General features: G+C 43.1%; 1 protein-coding gene across 12 annotated transcripts in view; it reads left to right on the forward strand.

The window, feature by feature from the left end:
* LAMA2 (laminin subunit alpha 2) overlaps positions 1 to 20,251 on the forward strand; it is a 759,697-nt gene that overhangs the window by 552,624 nt on the left and 186,822 nt on the right. For all 12 annotated transcript variants that reach the window (XR_008313916.1, XM_053286200.1, XM_053286222.1 and 9 more), the window contains 5 exons: positions 8,716 to 8,952; positions 10,345 to 10,488; positions 17,058 to 17,237; positions 18,356 to 18,544; positions 18,629 to 18,762. Coding sequence is in view for 11 of the 12 variants with exons in the window: in XM_053286200.1 (XP_053142175.1) it covers positions 8,716 to 8,952; positions 10,345 to 10,488; positions 17,058 to 17,237; positions 18,356 to 18,544; positions 18,629 to 18,762 (884 nt within the window). In the remaining variant the exon portion in view is untranslated. The remainder of the gene's footprint in view (positions 1 to 8,715; positions 8,953 to 10,344; positions 10,489 to 17,057; positions 17,238 to 18,355; positions 18,545 to 18,628; positions 18,763 to 20,251) is intronic.

Consider the following 20,251-nt stretch of genomic DNA (forward strand, 5'->3'; position numbering starts at 1 on the left):
CCATAATGTCCCCTTATGAAAGGCTGTTTTTCATGGTCGTTCAAAACCGTTAATTAATGCAGATAATTTATTTTCTTTTTGAGTTTTAAAGCTCCTCTCATGAAACCTGCCTTTCTTCAGCACACAGATCACCAGGCTTCAGCAAACCAGCTTAATAGGGGTGAAGACCCTTGTTTCAGCTCTGGGATCTCCTCTATCTATCTTCACCTTGTCTATTATATGAGTGCATTAGTATGGCAACGACTATGGCACTCTCTAAATTAATAAAGATATGTCAGCCAAGTCTCCCCTTTTAACACATTGCAACTAATTTCTCCAAGGCAAGGTGTGATTACCTCCTCTCCACTTTAGCTTTTAGTGGCGCTGATTTCAGAGCCCGTCATAACTCACTGGCAGGGGAATATTGCACAAGGCTGCCTTCTTGCAAAACAAACATTGCATTTGATTGTAATGTACTCTGCATATGGTGAAAAATTTGCCCAGTAGGCATTATCCTCTGGTATTACTTTCTGTACAGACTTCCTGCTCCAAATAGTTTTTAATTCTTAGACTACACACAGCATCCTGCTAGGCTATTCTTAACCATTAGTAGTCCCAGCTACATACAACTCAGGTTTTGACTACTGTATAACCTAAGTCAACAGAGCTGGGTACCTACTCTTTCAAATTCAGTTTGAGGGGATTTTGGTGTGAATAATAAAATATAGCTTTCCCAGTCATTGTTTCAAGAGCTTGCCAGCTCTAATTCAGTTTTAGTGAGAGCACCCATGCCTGTCATTGTGTCAACCTTTACCTTTGGTTATAATATAAACAACAATTCTAGATACAAAATTTCTCCTATGCAGTTGTGTAAATGGAATATGTGGTGCTGGTACTGTTTTATTGTGTATGTTTACAACATATTTTTAAAATTTCCCTTTTTCCCTTGATAAACAACATGCCATTACATTTTAAATATTAATAATACTTTAGATAACCTGTTGCATTATTTAAATCAATGTAAGATAGGTGTATTCCTAATATTTCCATCACCATATGTCTGTGGTACTAGGCAAGGCTCAGCCTTGATGTTAGAAGTATCTTTATTATTGATTCAAAAGAAAGTTTCAAATCATAAATAAAAAAATTAAAATTTGGGGGATTATCTTGTCAACTAGAAAAGGATGCTTGTTGCAGGGTCCATTATTTCTTTGATTTTGTGTGATAGTTTCTTTGTGATGAAGTGCTTCTACACTTTGATTCACATAGAGAATGTTATCCAGCTGTGCAAGATTTATCAGCCTCCAAATGTTGATTACATTATAGCACACTGCTACTGCAGTTTCTTCATCTTATTCTCTATCTGTCTGTCTATCTATCTATGATATTTAAATATATTTATACTGCCTGTTATGTTTATCTCTAGGTGGTGTACACAATTTAAAACACATCTGTAGCAGAGAGAGGATTTAAGCCCAGTCTTTGTCTCAGAGCAAGCCCACGTGGGGGGAAGAAAAATGCTGCATCATTCCCTCCATGTTTGCTCAACAAAGGCTGTTCCTTTAAAACTTAACCGTTCCTTGGTAGTTACATCGCTGCCACCATGCCCACTTTTTAACAGAGTTCCCTGGTGTGGGTGAAACTCCAGGGGGAAAACTCCTCCTCTTTGCCAATGGAAAAATACAAAAACCCCTCCAATTGCAGCCTACACGTGAAGAGGACACTTGATAGTGATTTGCTGAGCAATCAAACTTGATTTGCCCCAGAGTAACATGTTTGCCCCAGAGTAAAACCCCTTTTACTGAGCTAAAAATCCACTCAGAGGCAGGTAAAATACAAAGAACAGAAAGAGAAAAACTTTATTCAAAATACTACAGACTGCTTCAGCCTGAAGATCGCTCAACTTTTGGTTACAGGTAACAGAAACACTCAGTACTTGCAAGAATACTTCAAAAAGCACTCCCAGATGATATTGGGGTGGCACACTTTAAAAATCATGCTTACCCAGTTTCATAGAACATAAATGCAAGAAAATACAAAAAGCCCACTTGAGAGTTTACAGAGATTTTTGCAACACCCTAGTTGGAAAGAAAGGGCACAGGCTCAGTTTCTTTTCATTTGTTACGTTACTAATAACCCAGTGTGGTCCCAGCTTCTTCCTCCAGGCTACTCTGTTGAGGAGCGGGTGAGGGACCGTGGGCGGGGAGGTGGAGTGGTTGTGGTCTATAAAAATAGCCTTTCCCTTACCAGGATACCTGTTAGGGTGTCGGACCATATCAAATGTGTATACTTAAGTCTAGGGACCAGGGATAGACTGGGACTTCTGTTGGTGTAGCGATCACCCCGCTGCTCAACAGAGTCCTTAACTGAGCTGACGGACTTGGTCTCAGACTTGGTGTTGGAGTCCCCCAGGCTTGTGGTGCTGGGGGAATTCAATGTTCACTTTAGGACCAATTTGTCTAGGGCAGCTCAGGAGTTCATAGCGGCCATGATGACTAGGGGCCTATCTCAAGTGGTCTCGGGGCCGACGCACATTGCTGGTAACATGCTTGATTTGGTCTTTCACTCTGATCAGGGTGGTGTTCCATGGGTGGGGAATCCTGTGATTTCCCCATTCTCATGGACGGACCACCATCTGGTTAAGGTCGGACTCACAATCAATACCCACCTTCGCAGGGGCGAGGGACCTATTAGGATGATCCGCCCGAGAAGGTTATTGGATCCAATAGGATTTCAAGAAGCCTTGGAGGGATTTAGTGTTGGCTCTGCTGGTGATCCTGTTGATGCCCTGGTGGAGAATTAGAACAGCAAACTCACTGGGGCAGTAGACGTGATTGCTCCTAAGCGTCCTCTCCGACCCGCTTCAAAATTGGCCCCTTGGTATGCGGAAGATCTACGGGGGCTGAAGCGGCGAGGTAGACGACTGGAGTGCAAGTGGAGAAAGACTTGGCTTGAATCCGACAGTTGCAACATAGAGCTCATTTGAAGATCTATGCTCAGACGATACGTGCGGCAAAGAAGCGATTCTTTTCTGCCAAAATTGCATCTGCAAGTTCACATCCGGCTGAATTGTTCAGGGTTATGAGAGGGCTAGTGAGTGCCCCTCCTCCCTTAAATCAAAATCTTGAACCATCGATTACCTGCTGTGATGTGTTTAATGAATTCTTTGTGGGGGAAATCTCTCTTATTCGGGCCGACTTAGACTCCGTCTCCACAATTACTTCAGTGTTTGATGTGGAGGTGTCCAGCAACTCCTCTTGTGTGATTAGGTTGGATCAGTTCCAGTTTGTGACTCCAGAGGATGTGGACAAGCTGATTGGAATGGTGCGGCCTACCACCTGTTCCCTTGACCCTTGTCTGACATGGCTTATGTTATCTGGCAGGGGAGTTGTTGTAGAAGGCCTGGTAGAGATTATAAATGCGTCTCTGAGGGAAGGTAGGATGCCTCCTTGACTTAAGGAGGCAATTATTAGACCGCTTCTGAAGAAGCCTACCCTGGATCCCTCGGACTTGAACAACTACAGGCCTGTCTCCAACCTTCCGTGGCTGGGCAAGGTAATTGAGAGGGTGGTGGCCTCCCAGCTCCAGACAGTGTTGGATGAAACTGATTATCTTGACCGATTTCAAACTGGCTTTCGGGCTGGCTATGGGGTGGAGACTGCCTTGGTCAGCCTGATGGATGATCTCCAATTGGCAATTGACAGAGGAAGTGTGACTCTGTTGGTCCTTCTGGACCTCTCGGCGGCTTTCGATACTATCGACCATAGTATCCTTCTGGAGCGTCTGAGGGGGTTGGGAGTTGGAGGCACTGGTTTGCCGTGGTTCAGCTCCTACCTCTCGGGCAGGTTCCAGATGGTGTCTCTTGGAGACTGCTGTTCTTCAAAATCTGAACTCTTGTATGGTGTGCCCCAGGACTCCATATTGTCTCCAATGTTGACAATATGAAACCACTGACTACATGAAACCATCAGGAGGTTTGGTGCAGGGTGCTATCAGTATGCTGATGACACCCAAATCTATTTCTCCATGTCAGCATAATTGGGAGAGGGCATAACCTCCCTAAATGCCTGCCTAGAGTTTGTGATGGGCTGGATGAGAGATAACAAACTCAGACTGAATCCAGATAAGACAGAGGTACTCATTGTGCGGGGTCAGAACTCAAGAGATTATTTTGATCTGTCTGTTCTGGATGGGGTCACACTTCCCCAGAAGGAACAGGTATGCAGTATAGGGGTGCTTCTGGATCCGAGCCTCTCCCTGGTCTCCCAGGTTGAGGCGGTGGCCAGAAGTGCCTTCTATCAGCTTTGGCTGATACTCCAGCTGCGTCCATTTCTTGAGGTGAACAACCTCAAAACAGTGGTACATCTGCTGGTAACCTCCAGACTGGATTACTGTAATGTGCTCTATGTGGGGCTGCCCATGTACATAGTCCGGAAACTACAGTTGGTCCAGAATGAAGCAGCCAGGCTGGTCTCTGGGTCATCACGGAGAGACCATATAACTCCTGTATTGAAGGAGCTACACTGGCTGCCGATATGTTTCTGGGCAAAATACAAAGTGCTGGTTATAACCTATAAAGCCCTAAACAGTTTGGGCCCTGGGTATTTAAGAGAATGCCTTCTTCAGTATGAACCCCACCGCCCAATGAGATCTGCTGGAGAGGTCCGTCTACAGCTTCCACGAGCTCGTCTGGTGGCCACTCAGGGACGGGCCTTCTCCGCTGCTGCCCCGAGGCTTTGGAATGTGCTCTCTAGTGAAATAAGAGCCTCCCCATCTCTGACAGCTTTTTAAAAGTCTTTGAAAACACATCTCTTCACCCAGGCTTTTAATTAATGTTGTTTTAATAGTTTTAATGCTGTTTTAAAATATTATTTTAAAATTTTTAAATAGTTGTAATGTGTGTCCTCCTCCCCCATTTTTGTCTTAACAAATGTTTTACTTTGTTTTTATTCTGTTGTAAACCACCCAGAGACGTAAGTTTTGGGTGGTATAAAAATGTTTTAATAAATAAAATAATATAAATAAATAAATAATAATTTAAAAAACACACAATAAACCAGTTGTAAGGATTTGCATAGCACAAAAAGAAAGAAATCTAATGCAAGCTAACTAACAAACTGTTCCCTCGCTAAACCCTTCAGAAGCCCCAAAGCCCTGGCTTCCTTCCCCCTTGAAATTCACCCCAAACTCCAGGAGAGAATTCAAGCTTCTTGCAATCCTGTCTCTCAAGGATCTGCAGATGTCCTTCCATGAGAGAATTCTTCAGGCTAGCTTTTGATTATGAGGCAGCAAAAGCTCCATTACTGCGGCTTACTCGGCCTTCCACCTGTCTTCTGTCATCTCCCTCCTAGCTCCTTCTGAGAACAAAGACCCCCTTCATTTCCTGCCGCAAGGCCGTCCAAGAGCCACCCATCACATGCTGAGTGGCTGATCCCTAGTGGTCACTGCCTGTCAGTCAGGACAAGATTCACGTCTGGTTCATTCTTTAGGGTAAGGGAGGGCCGATTGTTATACTGCCCTTCTGAAATTGAGACAGGCAGTAGGAAACTGGAGTTGACAACTCCTGTCGCCTCATATGGGCATAGACGATCCGGGAGCTCAGAGGTTCGCTGAGAGGTGGTGAGTCGGGGCTCACTTGGGTTCTTTCCATATTAGAACCTGCAATGGGGTCACATTGTATCTTGGAAGTGTGCTTCCACACTTCCTGTGTTGTGACACCACAGTCCCTACATGGGCAGCAGGGTGCCATTCACATTGCCAATGCCTTGTTTCAAATATAATCACTGTGATATAGAGCTAGGATGTTGTATATCCAGCATAAGGAAGTTGCTGTTTTTTCAGGTTGTTAGTTACTGCGAGACTGCTCCCCCTGCTGTTCATATTTTCAGTGCTACTTGCCTGAATGGAGGCATTTTGCTGCTGTTGAGCAGCTTGTCTGGAAGTGCCAGGCTCCCTCAGTTGTGCCAAACTTGGGTCTGCCTCCTGCTCTGGCCGGAACTCCTCGGCATTGCTGCTGATGGTTGCTCCTGGCATCTCTGCCTGCTCTACCTTCTCCTCCACAGCACCTCCCTCCTGGTCACTTGCCTGCCACAGGTGCTCTGGGATGGGGGCCTCAGCCTCTGTTCTGGGTTGTAGCTGGACTTCTCCATCTCAGTGCTCGACTGGATCCTGGCCTCTCCCCAGTGCTGTCTGCCAGTGTGACTCCCATCTGGATAGGTGGTGCTGGCTGGGACCCGGTACCTTGGTTCAGCCTCTCTGCTTCTACCACTACTGGAACTTTCTCTCCTGGGTGAAGAGTCTCCCAAGTGTAAACAGCTAAATCTTCTCCTATCAGCATGGCACAGAGCTGCTCATCTCCTATCACAGCAAACTCCCATTCTTCTTCCCATTCAGGCAACTGTACTGGTACCTTCACTATGGGCATTTCGGCCAGCCTCTGGTGAAGTGAACCTGCCTCCAGGAGGCCTGGGCAAGCTGATGGGGGCCTTGACAAGCAAGGGGTGGATGGCTGATATCATAGCCCCAGTGTCGCTCAAGGCTGTGACTTGCTGGCCATTAACCCAAATATTCTCTCGCCACCTGGGTGGAATAGCCTCCACCACAAAACAAGGGGTTGACCCCTTCTGGGCCACTGCCGCCACTGGGCTCATATGCATTAGGGCTCATGAGCATATCTGGGCTCATGAGCATATCATATGCTCATATGGGTTCATGTGCATTAGGAAGGCTTTACCCTGAAGACTGTCCCTCCTGAAGTGCCCCACATAACCCAGCATATTTAAGGTCATTTAAAAACATATGAACAGCCCTGCTGGATCAGACCCAAGGCCCATCTAGTCCAGCATCCTGTTTCACAACAGTGGCCCACCCGATGCCACTGGAAGCATACAGGCGGGAGTTGAGGACATGTCCTCCCTCCTGCTGTTACTCCCCTGCAAGTGGTACTCAGAGGCATCCTGCCTTTGAGACTGGAGGTGGCCTATACCCCTCCAACTAGTAGCCATTGATAGATTTACCTCCAGGATCCAGGAGCACTCCCAAGCTGCATACTTGTTCTTTTGGGGGGAGTGTAACCCCATCCAGAACATGCAGATCTAAAGAATTTCTCAGGTCCTGACCCCCCACAATCAGTATCTCTGACTTATTTGGATTCAACTTCAGCTTATCATTCAATTTTATCTTGGTAATCATTCAAGTATAAGCAAAACTTTTAAGATGGTACTTAAGATACAGTACTTACAATTTTTCTTCATACTCTAAAAAGCATAGTCAGTGGTCACCTTGACTTCTGCAGTATGTAAGCAGTAAGGCTTACATCTGTTTTGCTGGCTTTACAAATTCTACTTGATGCTCCCACATTTTGCCTTTGTTTTTTCAGCTAAAAATTGGACTGGGGAGGAATGCAGCCAGGTAAAAATTCAATAGTGCAACTTTTGCACCCCCAGCCCCAATAAAGACAAGACACAGTTAGTTGGAGTAAAATAGGGCCACTTTATTAATGTACAGCAGGATAGGACTTGCAACGAGGTGCCTAACTAACCAGAGTGTGGCTACTCCTCCCATGAGGGACCACCTCCTAGGGTGGGCCATCCCACACCAGGGCGAAGGACCAGGTACTGTTTCAGTCAGGTGCCAGGTCCTGACTTCCTCTTACCACAAAGCTTCCCCGCACTGAGTGGGGGCCACCCAACCACCCCCAACTCAAGCCGCCAAACTCTGAGTTGGTGAGTTGAGCCACACACACACACCTTCAAATGGAGTCCATTCCCAACTTTCCATGCCACAAGAACCCTGAAGGGCTGTTCCTTACCCCCCACCCCCACCCCAAATTTCTCTCCAGCTGAACACCATTAATCAATCTACCTACCTAACACCCACACTCTCCTGCCAAGTGACTGGTTCCCTCAGTGGCTACCTATGACCCAAACCCAAAGGACTCAGTGAGAAGTAGGCAAAAAAAAGGCTGTGCCTAGTTCCAATCCGTTGCAACCCCAAGAACTCCTACTTGGCCTCCAGTGGGAGGGTGCCAAGCTGCAGAGCAAATGCCTGGAATGGAGGCTGCTGGGACCCTAACCCCTGCCATGTGGAGGGAGAGGCAAGATAGTGCCTATGCCTGCCTCATGTGATGGGGCACAACCTCACCCCCCCCCCCGCCTCATTGTGTTGGCGTGGTGGTGGGGACCAGTATTCCAATCACTTTCTAGAGATGCATCCGATAAACAACAGGAGCTAGTTAAAGCATGCACAATTCAAATTGTCCAGTTGCCAAGGATTGTGACTAAGAAAAAAGACAGTAACAAGCAAACAATCTTTCATCCCCCCCCCCACCAAATAACAACTCTAATTAGGCAGGTTTTTAATCAGCCAACGGACACTTCTGAAGCTATGCATGAAGAAGCATGGTGAGATGAACAAAATGTAAACAGTATATATAGATTTGTCACACTTACACTTCCAAATTGGAAGCAACATTGCTGCTCTCCAAGATACCAAAGCACTTATTCAGTTAACTTAGAAGAAATAAATTTCAAGTGACAAAATATGTAAGGCTAATGTTTTAAATATTTGATATATACTTCCATGTTCTTTTTATCGACACAAATTAGTTGTCTTGCCTGCTGTAACAAAGGTGTTCATCACTAGATATTGTTCTAAGCAAGCTTGAGAAAACTGTTGTCCTTTGGCTTGCTTTTCTAGAGGCATTTTAAAAAGAAAAATCTCCACTTTTCACTTTAGGCTTGTGACTGCAGTGTTGATGGATCCCTCAGTTTACAGTGTAATCCTGATACTGGCTGCTGTTTCTGCCGCCCAGAATTCTCTGGGGATAAATGCACTGAATGCAGGTTGGGACATCGAAATTTCCCACAGTGCCTTGCTTGTGTATGTTTGACAGCAGGAACTGAGCCACATACCTGTGATTCAGAAATGGAAAAATGTTCATGTGCTGATCACACAGGACAATGCACTTGTAAGGTGAGAAAAGAATTACTCATGGAGTATTTATTCATCTTGTTTCTTATGTGTGTCCCTTGTAGCACCTTTCATGCAGCTCAGTTGTAGGGGTTAACAGAGGTTGCAGATTAATTGACAGTATGTGCCTTGGACCAGTTCAGGCATTAACTGGGCTAGTACTGAAACTTGCAAAGTATAGGCGCTGGTGAGTCTGTTGCCCCTCCACTACACACACATCTCATTGTGTGATGTATGGGATTCAAATACATAATAGCATGAACATCATGATTTCCATCTTTTCTGAAAGGGATGAATCATGCTAATTGGGCCATCATCGATTTGGGCTTCTGTGGGTTGTGCTCATGTCACACATTACATTGTTTGTGTGGTTGGATGCATAGTCAATCCACTTCATGTATAGTGGCACTGTGTCATTAAGTATCTCTTCATAACTGTAATTATTTAAAATGAGACTACTTGGAATGACTATTTCCTGGTTTTGTTTCTATTAATCTGATGTGGTGAGCACATCATCTTAAGAAGCTACAAATTTAGTCTTTAGAAGCTACACATTTAAATTTATTTATAAATTTACTTATTTAAGAGATATTTCTAACTATTGTAAGTTCTTTTACAATAGCTACATGCTCGTCTTAAGTTATAATGCTCCTAAAATAGCTAAAAACCATTTCAGGAATAATTTAAGAAACACAGTAGAAATAAAGATAGCCACATTGACTAAAGGCTGTTTTTGCTTAACTTAAAAAAAAAAAAAAAGTTGGAGGGAAACACTCATATAATTTGAGCTTTAGAGTAACACAAACATACAAGTTATGGGGTGCTTTGTAAGACAAGAAGCAAATTTATAGTGAAACTAAATTTGGAATGTAATTACTTAATATTTCTCCGCTGGTTGTTATTTTCAAGCCATTTAAGCCAAACTATTAGTATGGTTTTTATGTCAGCTTCGTCCAGTTTATTAAAATGGAATCTACGTCAAAGACTTGTTAAACAAGAGTTTAACATCTCAAACCTACGTACAAGCTGTACCCCCTTTTTTAATACAGTCCATTAAATGTACTCTGTACATGCTCTGGGGCACTTGCTTACTCCCCATACTGCTTGGCTATTTCAGAACACTAATTCAGATGTAAGACAGCAAGCAAGCATGCAAGCAAAACATTTTTCCGTTGTCAAAGTGTATCAAATATTGGACATTATTCTGCAAAAATCAGCATGCTAAATGCATGTTTTTATCCTAGAAAGCAGGGACATGGGGTGCTTTGGCTAAATGCTGTAAATAGTGGTGTGTCTCAAGAAGCCCACTGTGACAGCTAGCCTTAGGTGTATGTGTATTTCACTGTGTGGAAATGAGCTGCCATTGTCTCTAAAGCTTTTCTCTTTTTCCAATAGGTTAATGTGGAGGGTGTCTATTGTGACAGGTGCAAACCTGGCACGTTTGGACTCTATGCCAGGAACCCACTTGGCTGCAGCAGCTGCTACTGCTTTGGCCTGACGTCTCAGTGCAGTGAGGCAAAGGGGCTGGTCCGTGTGTGGGTGAGTAAGGGACTGCTGAGCCGTGTAATATGATAATGTTGTTTCCTGCTGGTGTCTTTTAGTCAGACACAGAGATGGAACTAGTAAGTGGAGAAAAACATTTAAGCAATTTTCCCCTGTGTACTTTGAGAAGTGGGTAGAAGACCATGTTCCATTAGGCAATCAGGGGCAAACCATGGGGGGGAAAGTCACTGATAAGGTAATAGATGTCAAGCCCTAAGGTAAAGCTATTAAAATGCAGAAAAAGTCAATGTAGTCAAGTGAGAGAAAATTGTTCCATGAGAATATAGCCTTCCAGAATTTTGTTTCTTACCTATGAGGCAGTGAGGAAAATCAGAATCTTTCCATTTTACTTGGAATAACCATGCAGTCAGGGGTGTACCGTCCATTAGGCAAGGGGAGACAGTTGTCTCCTGGCCCGCTATCTTAAAGGGCCCCCCAAAGGCCAGTCATACACACCTGTCACCCATGGCTGCGGTGGCCACCTGACTGCAGCTAGCTGCCTGAGCGGGCTGCGCAATGGCTAGAGGCCTTGATGCGGTGAGGGCAACGATTTGGGGGAGGGCTCCCTTGCCTTCAAATCAAGACCTGCGCCTGTGTACCCTCACTCTTCCCATCCGTTTCCATGGTGCCCCAGCTTGTTGATCCCCTGCCTGCACCCATTTGCCCCCACCTGACACCACCTCTTTCTCCCCTCTCCTCCTCGCTCTCTCCTCCCAGCCGGTTCTCTTCCTCCTCTCTAGCTCCAGCCATAAACCTCCTCTGAAATCTCGCGGGAGAGTCCAAAGTCCCCTCTTATGAGAATTCCGTATCTGCTGGTGGAGGTGGATGGTGGAGGGGAGGGGGAGGGCGGCAGTGCAACTGTCACAGGAGCAAAAGCCACCATTGGACGGAGCTGCAGCCGGGATTGTAGGCAGCAGATCTCACAACAGAGAGCACTACTGGGTCAAGAGAGTGTGGTGCTGTAGCTCTAACAATGTTTTCTCAATTTTCACAAGACCTCTTTCAGATAAGTTATTTCTTTATAATGCATCTGAAGTCTTATTAATCACAATTCTAAAATTGTTGCACTAATAGACATATTAACTTTAGTCAGTAGTAGATAACGCCAGTTTATGAATAAATGTGCAACCAGATTCATCTCCCAGATGTCCTATATAGCCAGCATCTCTTGCCCGCCCCTCACCCAGTGAGAAGCAGTCTCTTTCCATGGCACCAGGAAGAGTGGAGGGGGCTGAGTGAAGTGCTGGGCAGAGGCTGGTACTGCTTATGCGCTCTCCATTAACTTTGCTCTCATTAACTATGCACAGCGGTGTAGAAATGTAATAAATAAATGCCATTATCCAGCAAAACCTTTCCAAATATACATGCAGAAAGTTGGGAGGCACACTGTGCCTGTGCCTGTGCCGACCCTTCTCATTTAGCAGACACTTTCCCATCCCTCTAAGTGCTGTTTAAGCTCACTAAAGTTCAGAGAGTTGGATTCAGACTTGGGAAATGAGTGTGCTCAACTACCATTCACTGAGGGCAAGTTACAAATCTGTCAGACTTAGTTCCCCATCTGCATAAATGTGGCCCAACCCAGCCTTGCTAGACCATTGGAAGTGTTTGTCCATGGTTTGTCTTTAGACAAATGCTGGAAGCATGGACAACCTCTGGAAGCATGGTGGTGCTTCTGCGTGCATCAGCATGGGGAATAATCCCCAAGGTGTGCTCTCAGGACACTGTGCATGAGTGCAGTGTCCCTGCTTTTTTTTTTTTAAGCATCTGAAGAGGGCTGTAAGTGTTGTCTAAGTGTTGTATAAATTAGTGATAGTCAGCTTCTTTGCCCTTGGGCACTGGACAATCCAATGAGAGGAGTTGGATCACATGCCCCCATTCTCCATGCAAGCATTTGAGTGTCTCTAAAGAGTCCTCTTGTGTACATGCATTGGGCTGTCCCCACATGATTCAGAATGCTGCTTTTACAGGTTTCCTGATTGCTCAAGGAGAGCCTGCTGTGTATACAGTTAGGCATGCAGTTCTGTGCCCACTCACTGTTATGCACATGGTCACTTGGTGTTCTGATCATTATGTGTTGACTGCATTTGTGAAGCAGGCTGATAATGCTTCTTGGATGATGAGCGGGATCTCAGCATGCTAATAAAAGGACACAAAGAGCCTTGCAAGATAAGCCCCCTGTGACACACATTTGGTGGATGCAGAGCTGAGGCCAGATCAGCATTCTCTCTAATTCTTTCCATCTGTGTGCAGTATGATTTTTGTTCTAGGCGGCAGTGTGATAATACTATTTGCACCATACTAATTTGAATATTGAAGTATTATCACTTTAAGTAACTGTTTGATGAAACATTGCCTTGTTTTTATTATACTTTGTAATAAAATAGAGTAGAATTGTAAAATATACTTCTTTTTCCTCCCATATTTATGGTGCATATTTATGGTGCTTAGTCATTAATAACTAGTTTCAGTGTTGAGTAATAAGCTGCAGAATAAGAGAAGTAGGGGCCTGGGGGTGGGGGGAGATTAATTTTTTTGTAAATTAAAAGGGGGGCAGCCACTTTTTTCTTTGTCCCAGTGCCCCCCCCCGCCACCGTGTACTGAGATCTGTTCTGCACCTAGTAGAAGATGAAGGAGAGGAAGACAGCAAGGGTCCCATTTTAAACTCTTGTCTCTGGGCCCACTCCAACCTTGGCATGCCCCTGCATGCAGTGCTGGTATAGGAGAGGCTATACCTGATTTACTGTTCATTTTCCTTGTAATTTGTAAAGCAAATTAAGCACTTGGAAATGTTTCTTTAGTAGTGACGTCCAGGGCCGGACTGGGGGCACTGAGAGGGTGGTGGAATATATGTGGGGAGGGGGCAGGTTTTAAGCAGAATGGGTAATTAAGGGTGGGAGTTGGGGCGCAGGGGTGGGGCGGGGTACACCAGGTGGGGTGGGGCAGGTGGGGCACACCGGGAATATGCCCTGTTGCCCTAAGGGCAGTCTGAGCCTATTTCTCACGGACAATCGGAAGGAGAGAAAGTGGGGCTCTCCGGACAGGGAGAGGGCGAAAGGGGAGCCGGGCAGCTGGCACGGGGAGAGCCCAGAGAGTGCAGGAGGGTGCACCAGGCGAGGGTGCACCAGGAAAATGCCTTGCTGCTCTGTGAGCCAGTCCGAGCCTGGTGACGTCTGCCCTTAAGACTTGCCACTTTCTTAATGGGTAGGCAGATTGTTCTCTCTGTCTGCATATAGGTCAGAAGAACTATGCTAGAAGGCAGGAGAAGCACCACAGTACTATAAATAAAGGGTTGGGGGCAGTGTTCCCTCTAACAGGGATTCCCAGATGTTGTTGACTACAACTCCCATAATCTTCAAGCAAAAGCCATTGCTGCCGGGGTTTCTGGGAGTTGTAGTCAACAACATCTGTGAATCCCTGTTAGAGGGAACCGTGGTGGGAGGGTGAGGTGGATCTAAATTATCTGGGCTGGAAAGATGGCAATAAAACTGAGATTTTAAAATTGCAAGATGTTACATGGTCAAACAAACAAAAAGAACAAATAAGCATTGATGAGTACCAGAGCGGAAAGACTGGTACCAGCTAAAATAATTGGGGGGCTTTGTTGAATAACAAACATGAATCAACCCTGCAATGCTATGGCTCAAAAAAAACAATTGCAGTCTCAGGTTGTAGTGAAAGCAGTGTATTAAAGACCAGGATGCAGTTTCTCTAGTGACTAGGCACTTAATCAAAAGAGGAGAAAAGTAAGACATAACAACTACACAGGGTTTGCTTTTGTTGCTGTTGGTTTTGTGCCACAGTTCTGATGCTCCACATTGATCCTGAAACTTTGTTTTGACTGGCAGTGATTAGAATAATCCCCATGTGTTTTATGGGGATCAGATGTCCTGATTCAGCATACCTGCTACTCACAAAACCTTCCATCTGTAAGAAATAATACTGCTCCACCCAGCACAGCTTAGTCCTCCTTTGGAGCACTGTGACCTGCTCTTATTACCAGAAAACACCCAAAGGTTCAGAAATGACTCAAAGGAAGCTATTGAAGGTTATAAATTGCTGAAAAGCAGGAGTCCAGCAGTAAAATCAAATAAGAAGACTGCTTGTGATAACCAAGAGAAGAGAAGACTGATAATTTTCAAATATTTAGAAGTAGGCTTTTAGTCAGGAAAACAGAATAGGTATTATAACTAATTTGTGCCTGCACATAACTATATACTTTACTAAAAATGGAGTGTCAGTAAAAAAGCTGCATTTTAAAACTTTGTTTCTGATCATTTTTTTTAAAAAAAGATATTTATGTGGCGATTCAAATTTGTTTAACATTGAGCAACATCCAGATTAAGTTAATCATAAAACCCATTGAAATTAATCTAATTTAGCCTATGACAAAACATGACATCTTGTCTCACTGATTTCAGTGGTGCTTGGTCATGAGTGACAAACCAATCTGGATATTGCCTATTATTTACCAAACATAAAGATTCATAAATATGCCATTTACACTTAGTGTAAGAAAATTTTGCCTAAGAATTGAGGGACAATCTGAAGCATAATTTATTACTCAGACAGGAAGTGCAAAGATTTGTACAGTATTATTACTTCCCTCCCATCCCTTTTCAAGGTACAATTTTGTTTTTTAAAAATATATAGGGAAGAAGAAAGAGAACAGAATTCCACAAATGTGAAATCTTGAATGCACAGCCTTCAGTATGCTAATGGTTTTATCCAGTTTTCTCAACTGCACATGGAATACAAAATTTGTAGACTGAGATTTGGGACTATTATACAGCTGCCCTTGCAGTGCATGGAAATTTAAGCTTTCAACATTCATGTTCCATTTTGCTTCTGCAGTGATCAGAAACTTACATAGAACTCACATCACGATTTTCAAATAGTCTGAATATTAGAAAAGGAGACAGAAAAGGGTCAGTACTAAAATGTGTGGAGGAGCAATTGAACATCCTGATCTGGCTCACACATAAATGTTCCTCACTTGAAGACTGCAGTGGTGATCTGCATGTGAATGAGCCATTACAGATCAAGACACCAGAAACAGAACTTCCGTATCACCTCAATGCTATGCATTGGAATAGTTCACACTTTCAGCCTTGAGTTATCAATTGCTGAGAAATCACATGATGAGAGAAAGTGACATACATACAGTTGGCCATCTGATATTTTATGAAAGATGCTGATAACAATGAGACCTTTTAAATAGCAGGTATGGTTCAGTTTCGTTGATGTGACATGGTTTGTGCTGAAAGCAGAATATAGCTGACTCATTAAAAACAATTCATTAAGATAATCAAGGTATCACCTCTGCACCTTATAGATCAGGTACAGGTCCAAATGTGCATGATTTAAAATATTGATAAAATTGTCCTAATGATCAGTTATCTTTCTTTGAATTCTTATATTTAAATTAGGCTTTCAGCTTGACATCATAGTCTCTCTGAACATTTAGGACTTCTAAGTACGTATTCCAATCTATCTTTGAATAGACTGAGTGCAACTGGCAAAACCCGATAATACCAGGTACCATGACACTGAGGCATACATTTCAAATGCATTGTGCATTAACCAGTTTCATGCTGATTAGTATGGGAGCCAGAGACACCTTCATAGTGAAGTCAGGCACTTCATTTTGGCATTAGCACTTCAAAGAAATGTGCTGTCATACTACTGAATCTGCTACAGATATGGATAGAAAAATAATAATGTCAGCTCAAGTTCTCTTCTCTTCTTCATTGCCAAGATTGGCATTTTGTGGAGTTCCACAAAGAGAATGATATTTTGAAAGATGTTTTTCTTTGCTTAATTTAATTGCCATATCTGCTTCTTTACCATCATACCACCAGCATATCTATATAGTTTTGGATTTCCCCCGTATTTATTTAATATTCTACATGATTTCTGCAAGAAAGAAAAATAATTAGTGTGAAGTTCTTTCAGATTTTTTTGATTACTGTTATAAGTTTGGTTGACACATTCTTGGGAGTTCTTTCATAAATTTTTATTTTAAACTGGGTCAAGAAAAGATTTCAGTCTTGGGAAAGAGGAAAAATATGGCATGACATGAACAAAGTAGCAGAAGATAGATGTGGAATCTTGGACAGTCCTACAACAGGCATAGGCAACCATGATCCTGGGCATCTGTCTTGATTTGTGCAACCCTGGTATGGAAAGTACCAGAAAGGAATAAGCTTATAGAATATGATTGGTTAAGAGATGATAGACAAACTGTAATGGTATGAACAAGTTTGCTTACATTTCAATCACTTCTGGAAGAGCAATTGGGAGGTGAATGACTTTGTGTTAGGTAAACTAGGTTTTCTGTGTGGATATTTTATTTCATTCGTATTTGTTAGATTATTTGGGTTACTACGTATATTTTAGTATATATTCTTTGTAAATTGTTTTATGAACCTTTTATTACTTGTTTAATAAAACAATTAAACCAAAAAACCCCACAAATTCCATAAATTTATATTTAATAATAAATTAACATTGTTTTATCAGCAAATATAAAGTTTTTTTAAATTATTATCCTCTTTAATTGCATATAGTTAACTTTGAAGCCAGATCAGGTGATCCTTCCCCTAGTGGATGAAAATGTCCAGCACCGAACTACCCAAGGAATTGTATACCAATATCCAGAGACAGTTGCAGATATTGGATTAGTGATGCAAGAGCTACGCTCTGAACCACTTTACTGGAGACTTCCAGAACAGTTTGAAGGACGGAAGGTAAAGAAGATTAATTCTAATAGGGGCTGATATTTTGAAGATCTGTTTCTTACTTTTCCTAAAATTAGGATAAACCAGTTTAACAATAAGAGGTTTTCGTCAGAGCAGGAACACTACATCAATAACTATGAATTCTGTTGTACTTCCATGCCTGTAAAATAGACAGTAGAAAAAGAAATCTCTTGGAAACCTTGATTAGAAATTGTGGCTTGTAGATCTGTGAAAAGCTGCAGTTTTTCAGCAAGTGGTTGTCTGATATTACTGTTAGTAGTAAAGCTTACTTTAAATTAAGTGGTGTTTTAGCATATATTAGAGTAAATGGGGAAAAATCATGAAATAATGGCAGAACTCTGTTTATGTATTGTTTTCCTAAGTATAGATCAAGGCCATTATCATTTCTGTTTGTTTTGTTTTGGACATTTATATGTTGCTTTTCAGGCACACCTCCTAAAATAATTTTCATAAAAGCTTCAATAAGGAACGATATACATCAAGCAACATGTTTAGATATTTACATATTGAGCTCTTTAGGCTTCATCACTTCTGTCCTCGGAGCAAAATGGTCCCTGGTAGCTCTGGGGTGCTAGCTGGGGCAGGAAGAGGCCACCTCAGCTGGAACATGGGAACTGGATGGTGGCAGCTCCCCAACCTTCTGTCTACTTTCTTCCTCTCAGAGCAAGATGGTCCTTGGTTACTCTGTGGTGGCAGTTGGAGAGGGACAAGCCACCTTGGCTGGACCATGGGGGGCTGGATGGTCTCACTTCTCTTTCTAATAACCATGGTAGTTAGGGTCACACTGAGGCCAAGCTGATTTAAAATAGAAGTCATCCAATTACTTACAGCTTCATAATATAATGACTGACATCCTCACCATCAGTGCAGGAGCACAGCAGTGTGCAAAGCCCTCCACAGTGTTGAGCAGTGTTTAGAAATCCAGAGGGCTGGCAACTCTCAGGTCACAGACAACAATTCCAGGGGGAGGGTGGAGTCGGCAAAAATTACCCCCCTGCCTGTGCAACACTGTTTTAATATTCACATCCAGTGGGATTTTTAAAAATGTCATTGTATTTGGTATTTATTTCCAGACAATATTTATACAGTTTGTCTTGTTTTGTTAGCTGACAGCATATGGGGGAAAGCTTAAATATGCGATCTACTTTGAAGCACGAGAAGAGACCGGCTTTGCAACTTATAGCCCCCAAGTCATAATCAGAGGTGGGCTTCCCACTTATACTCGAGTTATCGTCAGGCATGTCGCTGCTCCTTTGATTGGTCAATTGACAAGGCATGAGATAGAAATGACAGAGGTAATTTTTCAGCCCATCCTGTTTAAGAAGTTATGTCATTAGCACTTTGGAAACAGTTAAATTAAGTTCTTGTTTCTTTTTCAGCATGAGTGGAAATATTATGGTGATGACCCAAGGGTCAGTAACTTTGTGGCTCGTGAGGACTTCATGAATATCTTGTACAATGTTCATTACATACTTATTAAGGCTACTCATGGCAGCTTCATGACACAAAGCAGGTAATCATTTCATATAATGTCTTCATAATGTTAGTGTCAACTCTAGTCATAAATTCCCACCTAATTTTAATCGTGGATTCATTTTTGCAAGAAAAGACATTGGTTACAGTCTGGCAAAGAATAATGCACGCTTTGGTCCACTGATATCAGAAATCTTAGGCATTGCTAATTGTGGGTTGTGGCCATAGAATAAGATAGTTTACTACCTCTTTAGGAGTCTGCTTCTTGATAAGAATGAAAGAAAAAACCCATTGTGTTTGAGCTGTGGGTAGAGGAGAAGGGCTTCAAGGTCAGAAGATCTGAATTCCGAGCAACAACAAGCTTGAACAACAGAATCTCTTATTCTAGAAATGAAGCACTGCTTTTCATCAACATATATATTCAATAAAAAGCACAAAAGACTGGAGAAGAGTTATTACACAGGGGATTTGGGGGGGGGTGCGCTATGCTGCCCCTGCAGGATCAGAAGGGATGTTATAAAACAGGCAGTTTAATCTGTGACAAAGGAAAGACAAAGCATTAATCCAATAATAAAACTTTATTAAAATTAAAGGAAAAGGAGAAAACATACCAAGAGGGGCATTCCTACATGCCATAGTACACTCATGTCAATTGGCCTGTCAAAACATCTGCATCAGATCTTTTAGGTAATAAACATCAGATCTTTTAGGTAATAAAAATCTAGCCGCTATTGATCGACTGTGGATTCTTGCATAGGCAGAGTACTTGGTATAGCAAACGTAAAAAGTTGCCTTATATCATGTTAATCCATTGGTCTGTCTAGTTCGGTATTGTCAACCCTGATTGTTAACAGCTCTCCAAAGTCCCAGACAGAAGTCTTTCTGAGTACCTGCTCCATTGAACTCTAAGGAAAGGCTTACACTTGGCCTTCTAGGATAGGGATATGTAGATGAAGGCGGACAAAGGATTCTGGGTTTGGGCCAGATTGATGGTTCGCTATGACCAGGGATGCCCTTAGGCAACCAGACCCAGGCCAAGAAACTTTCTCTCAGCCCCAGTCCAGCTTGCCAGTTGGGGGATCATTACTCTCATGAGAGACTGAATCCACAGGGGAAGGGCACCTCAGAAATGAAGTGCTTCCAGTTTTTCTATGGATCACTCCTCTCATTAGTTTGTGCAAACCCACCTGAACCAGAGGGCCTCACTTTTGTAGGGCTCAACCACTTCACATCCCAGACCTCCCCTTTACCACTCAACCCTCTCGATTTCCAAGGGGTTCAGATTGTCCTAAGTACCTGAGCGGCTTTGGGTTAGAGTTCAGGAAAAACCGGGGATGGAATCTATGTTCTCGGGCAGGTTAGGCCCAATTAGGCCTGATATTGCGGCATATGCAAATTGGCTGTGGCAGGGAATTCTGGGATGGGGCACCTGACTCTAAAGGTGGTTCCTGGCAATCCAGGTGGACACCGCCAGTGGAACTGAACTGGGGATTTTACAGATGGAAGAAACGGTTCTTAAATGGGGTATT

The sequence above is a fragment of the Hemicordylus capensis genome, chromosome 1 (genome assembly GCF_027244095.1).
Source record: "Hemicordylus capensis ecotype Gifberg chromosome 1, rHemCap1.1.pri, whole genome shotgun sequence".
NCBI lineage: Eukaryota > Metazoa > Chordata > Lepidosauria > Squamata > Cordylidae > Hemicordylus > Hemicordylus capensis.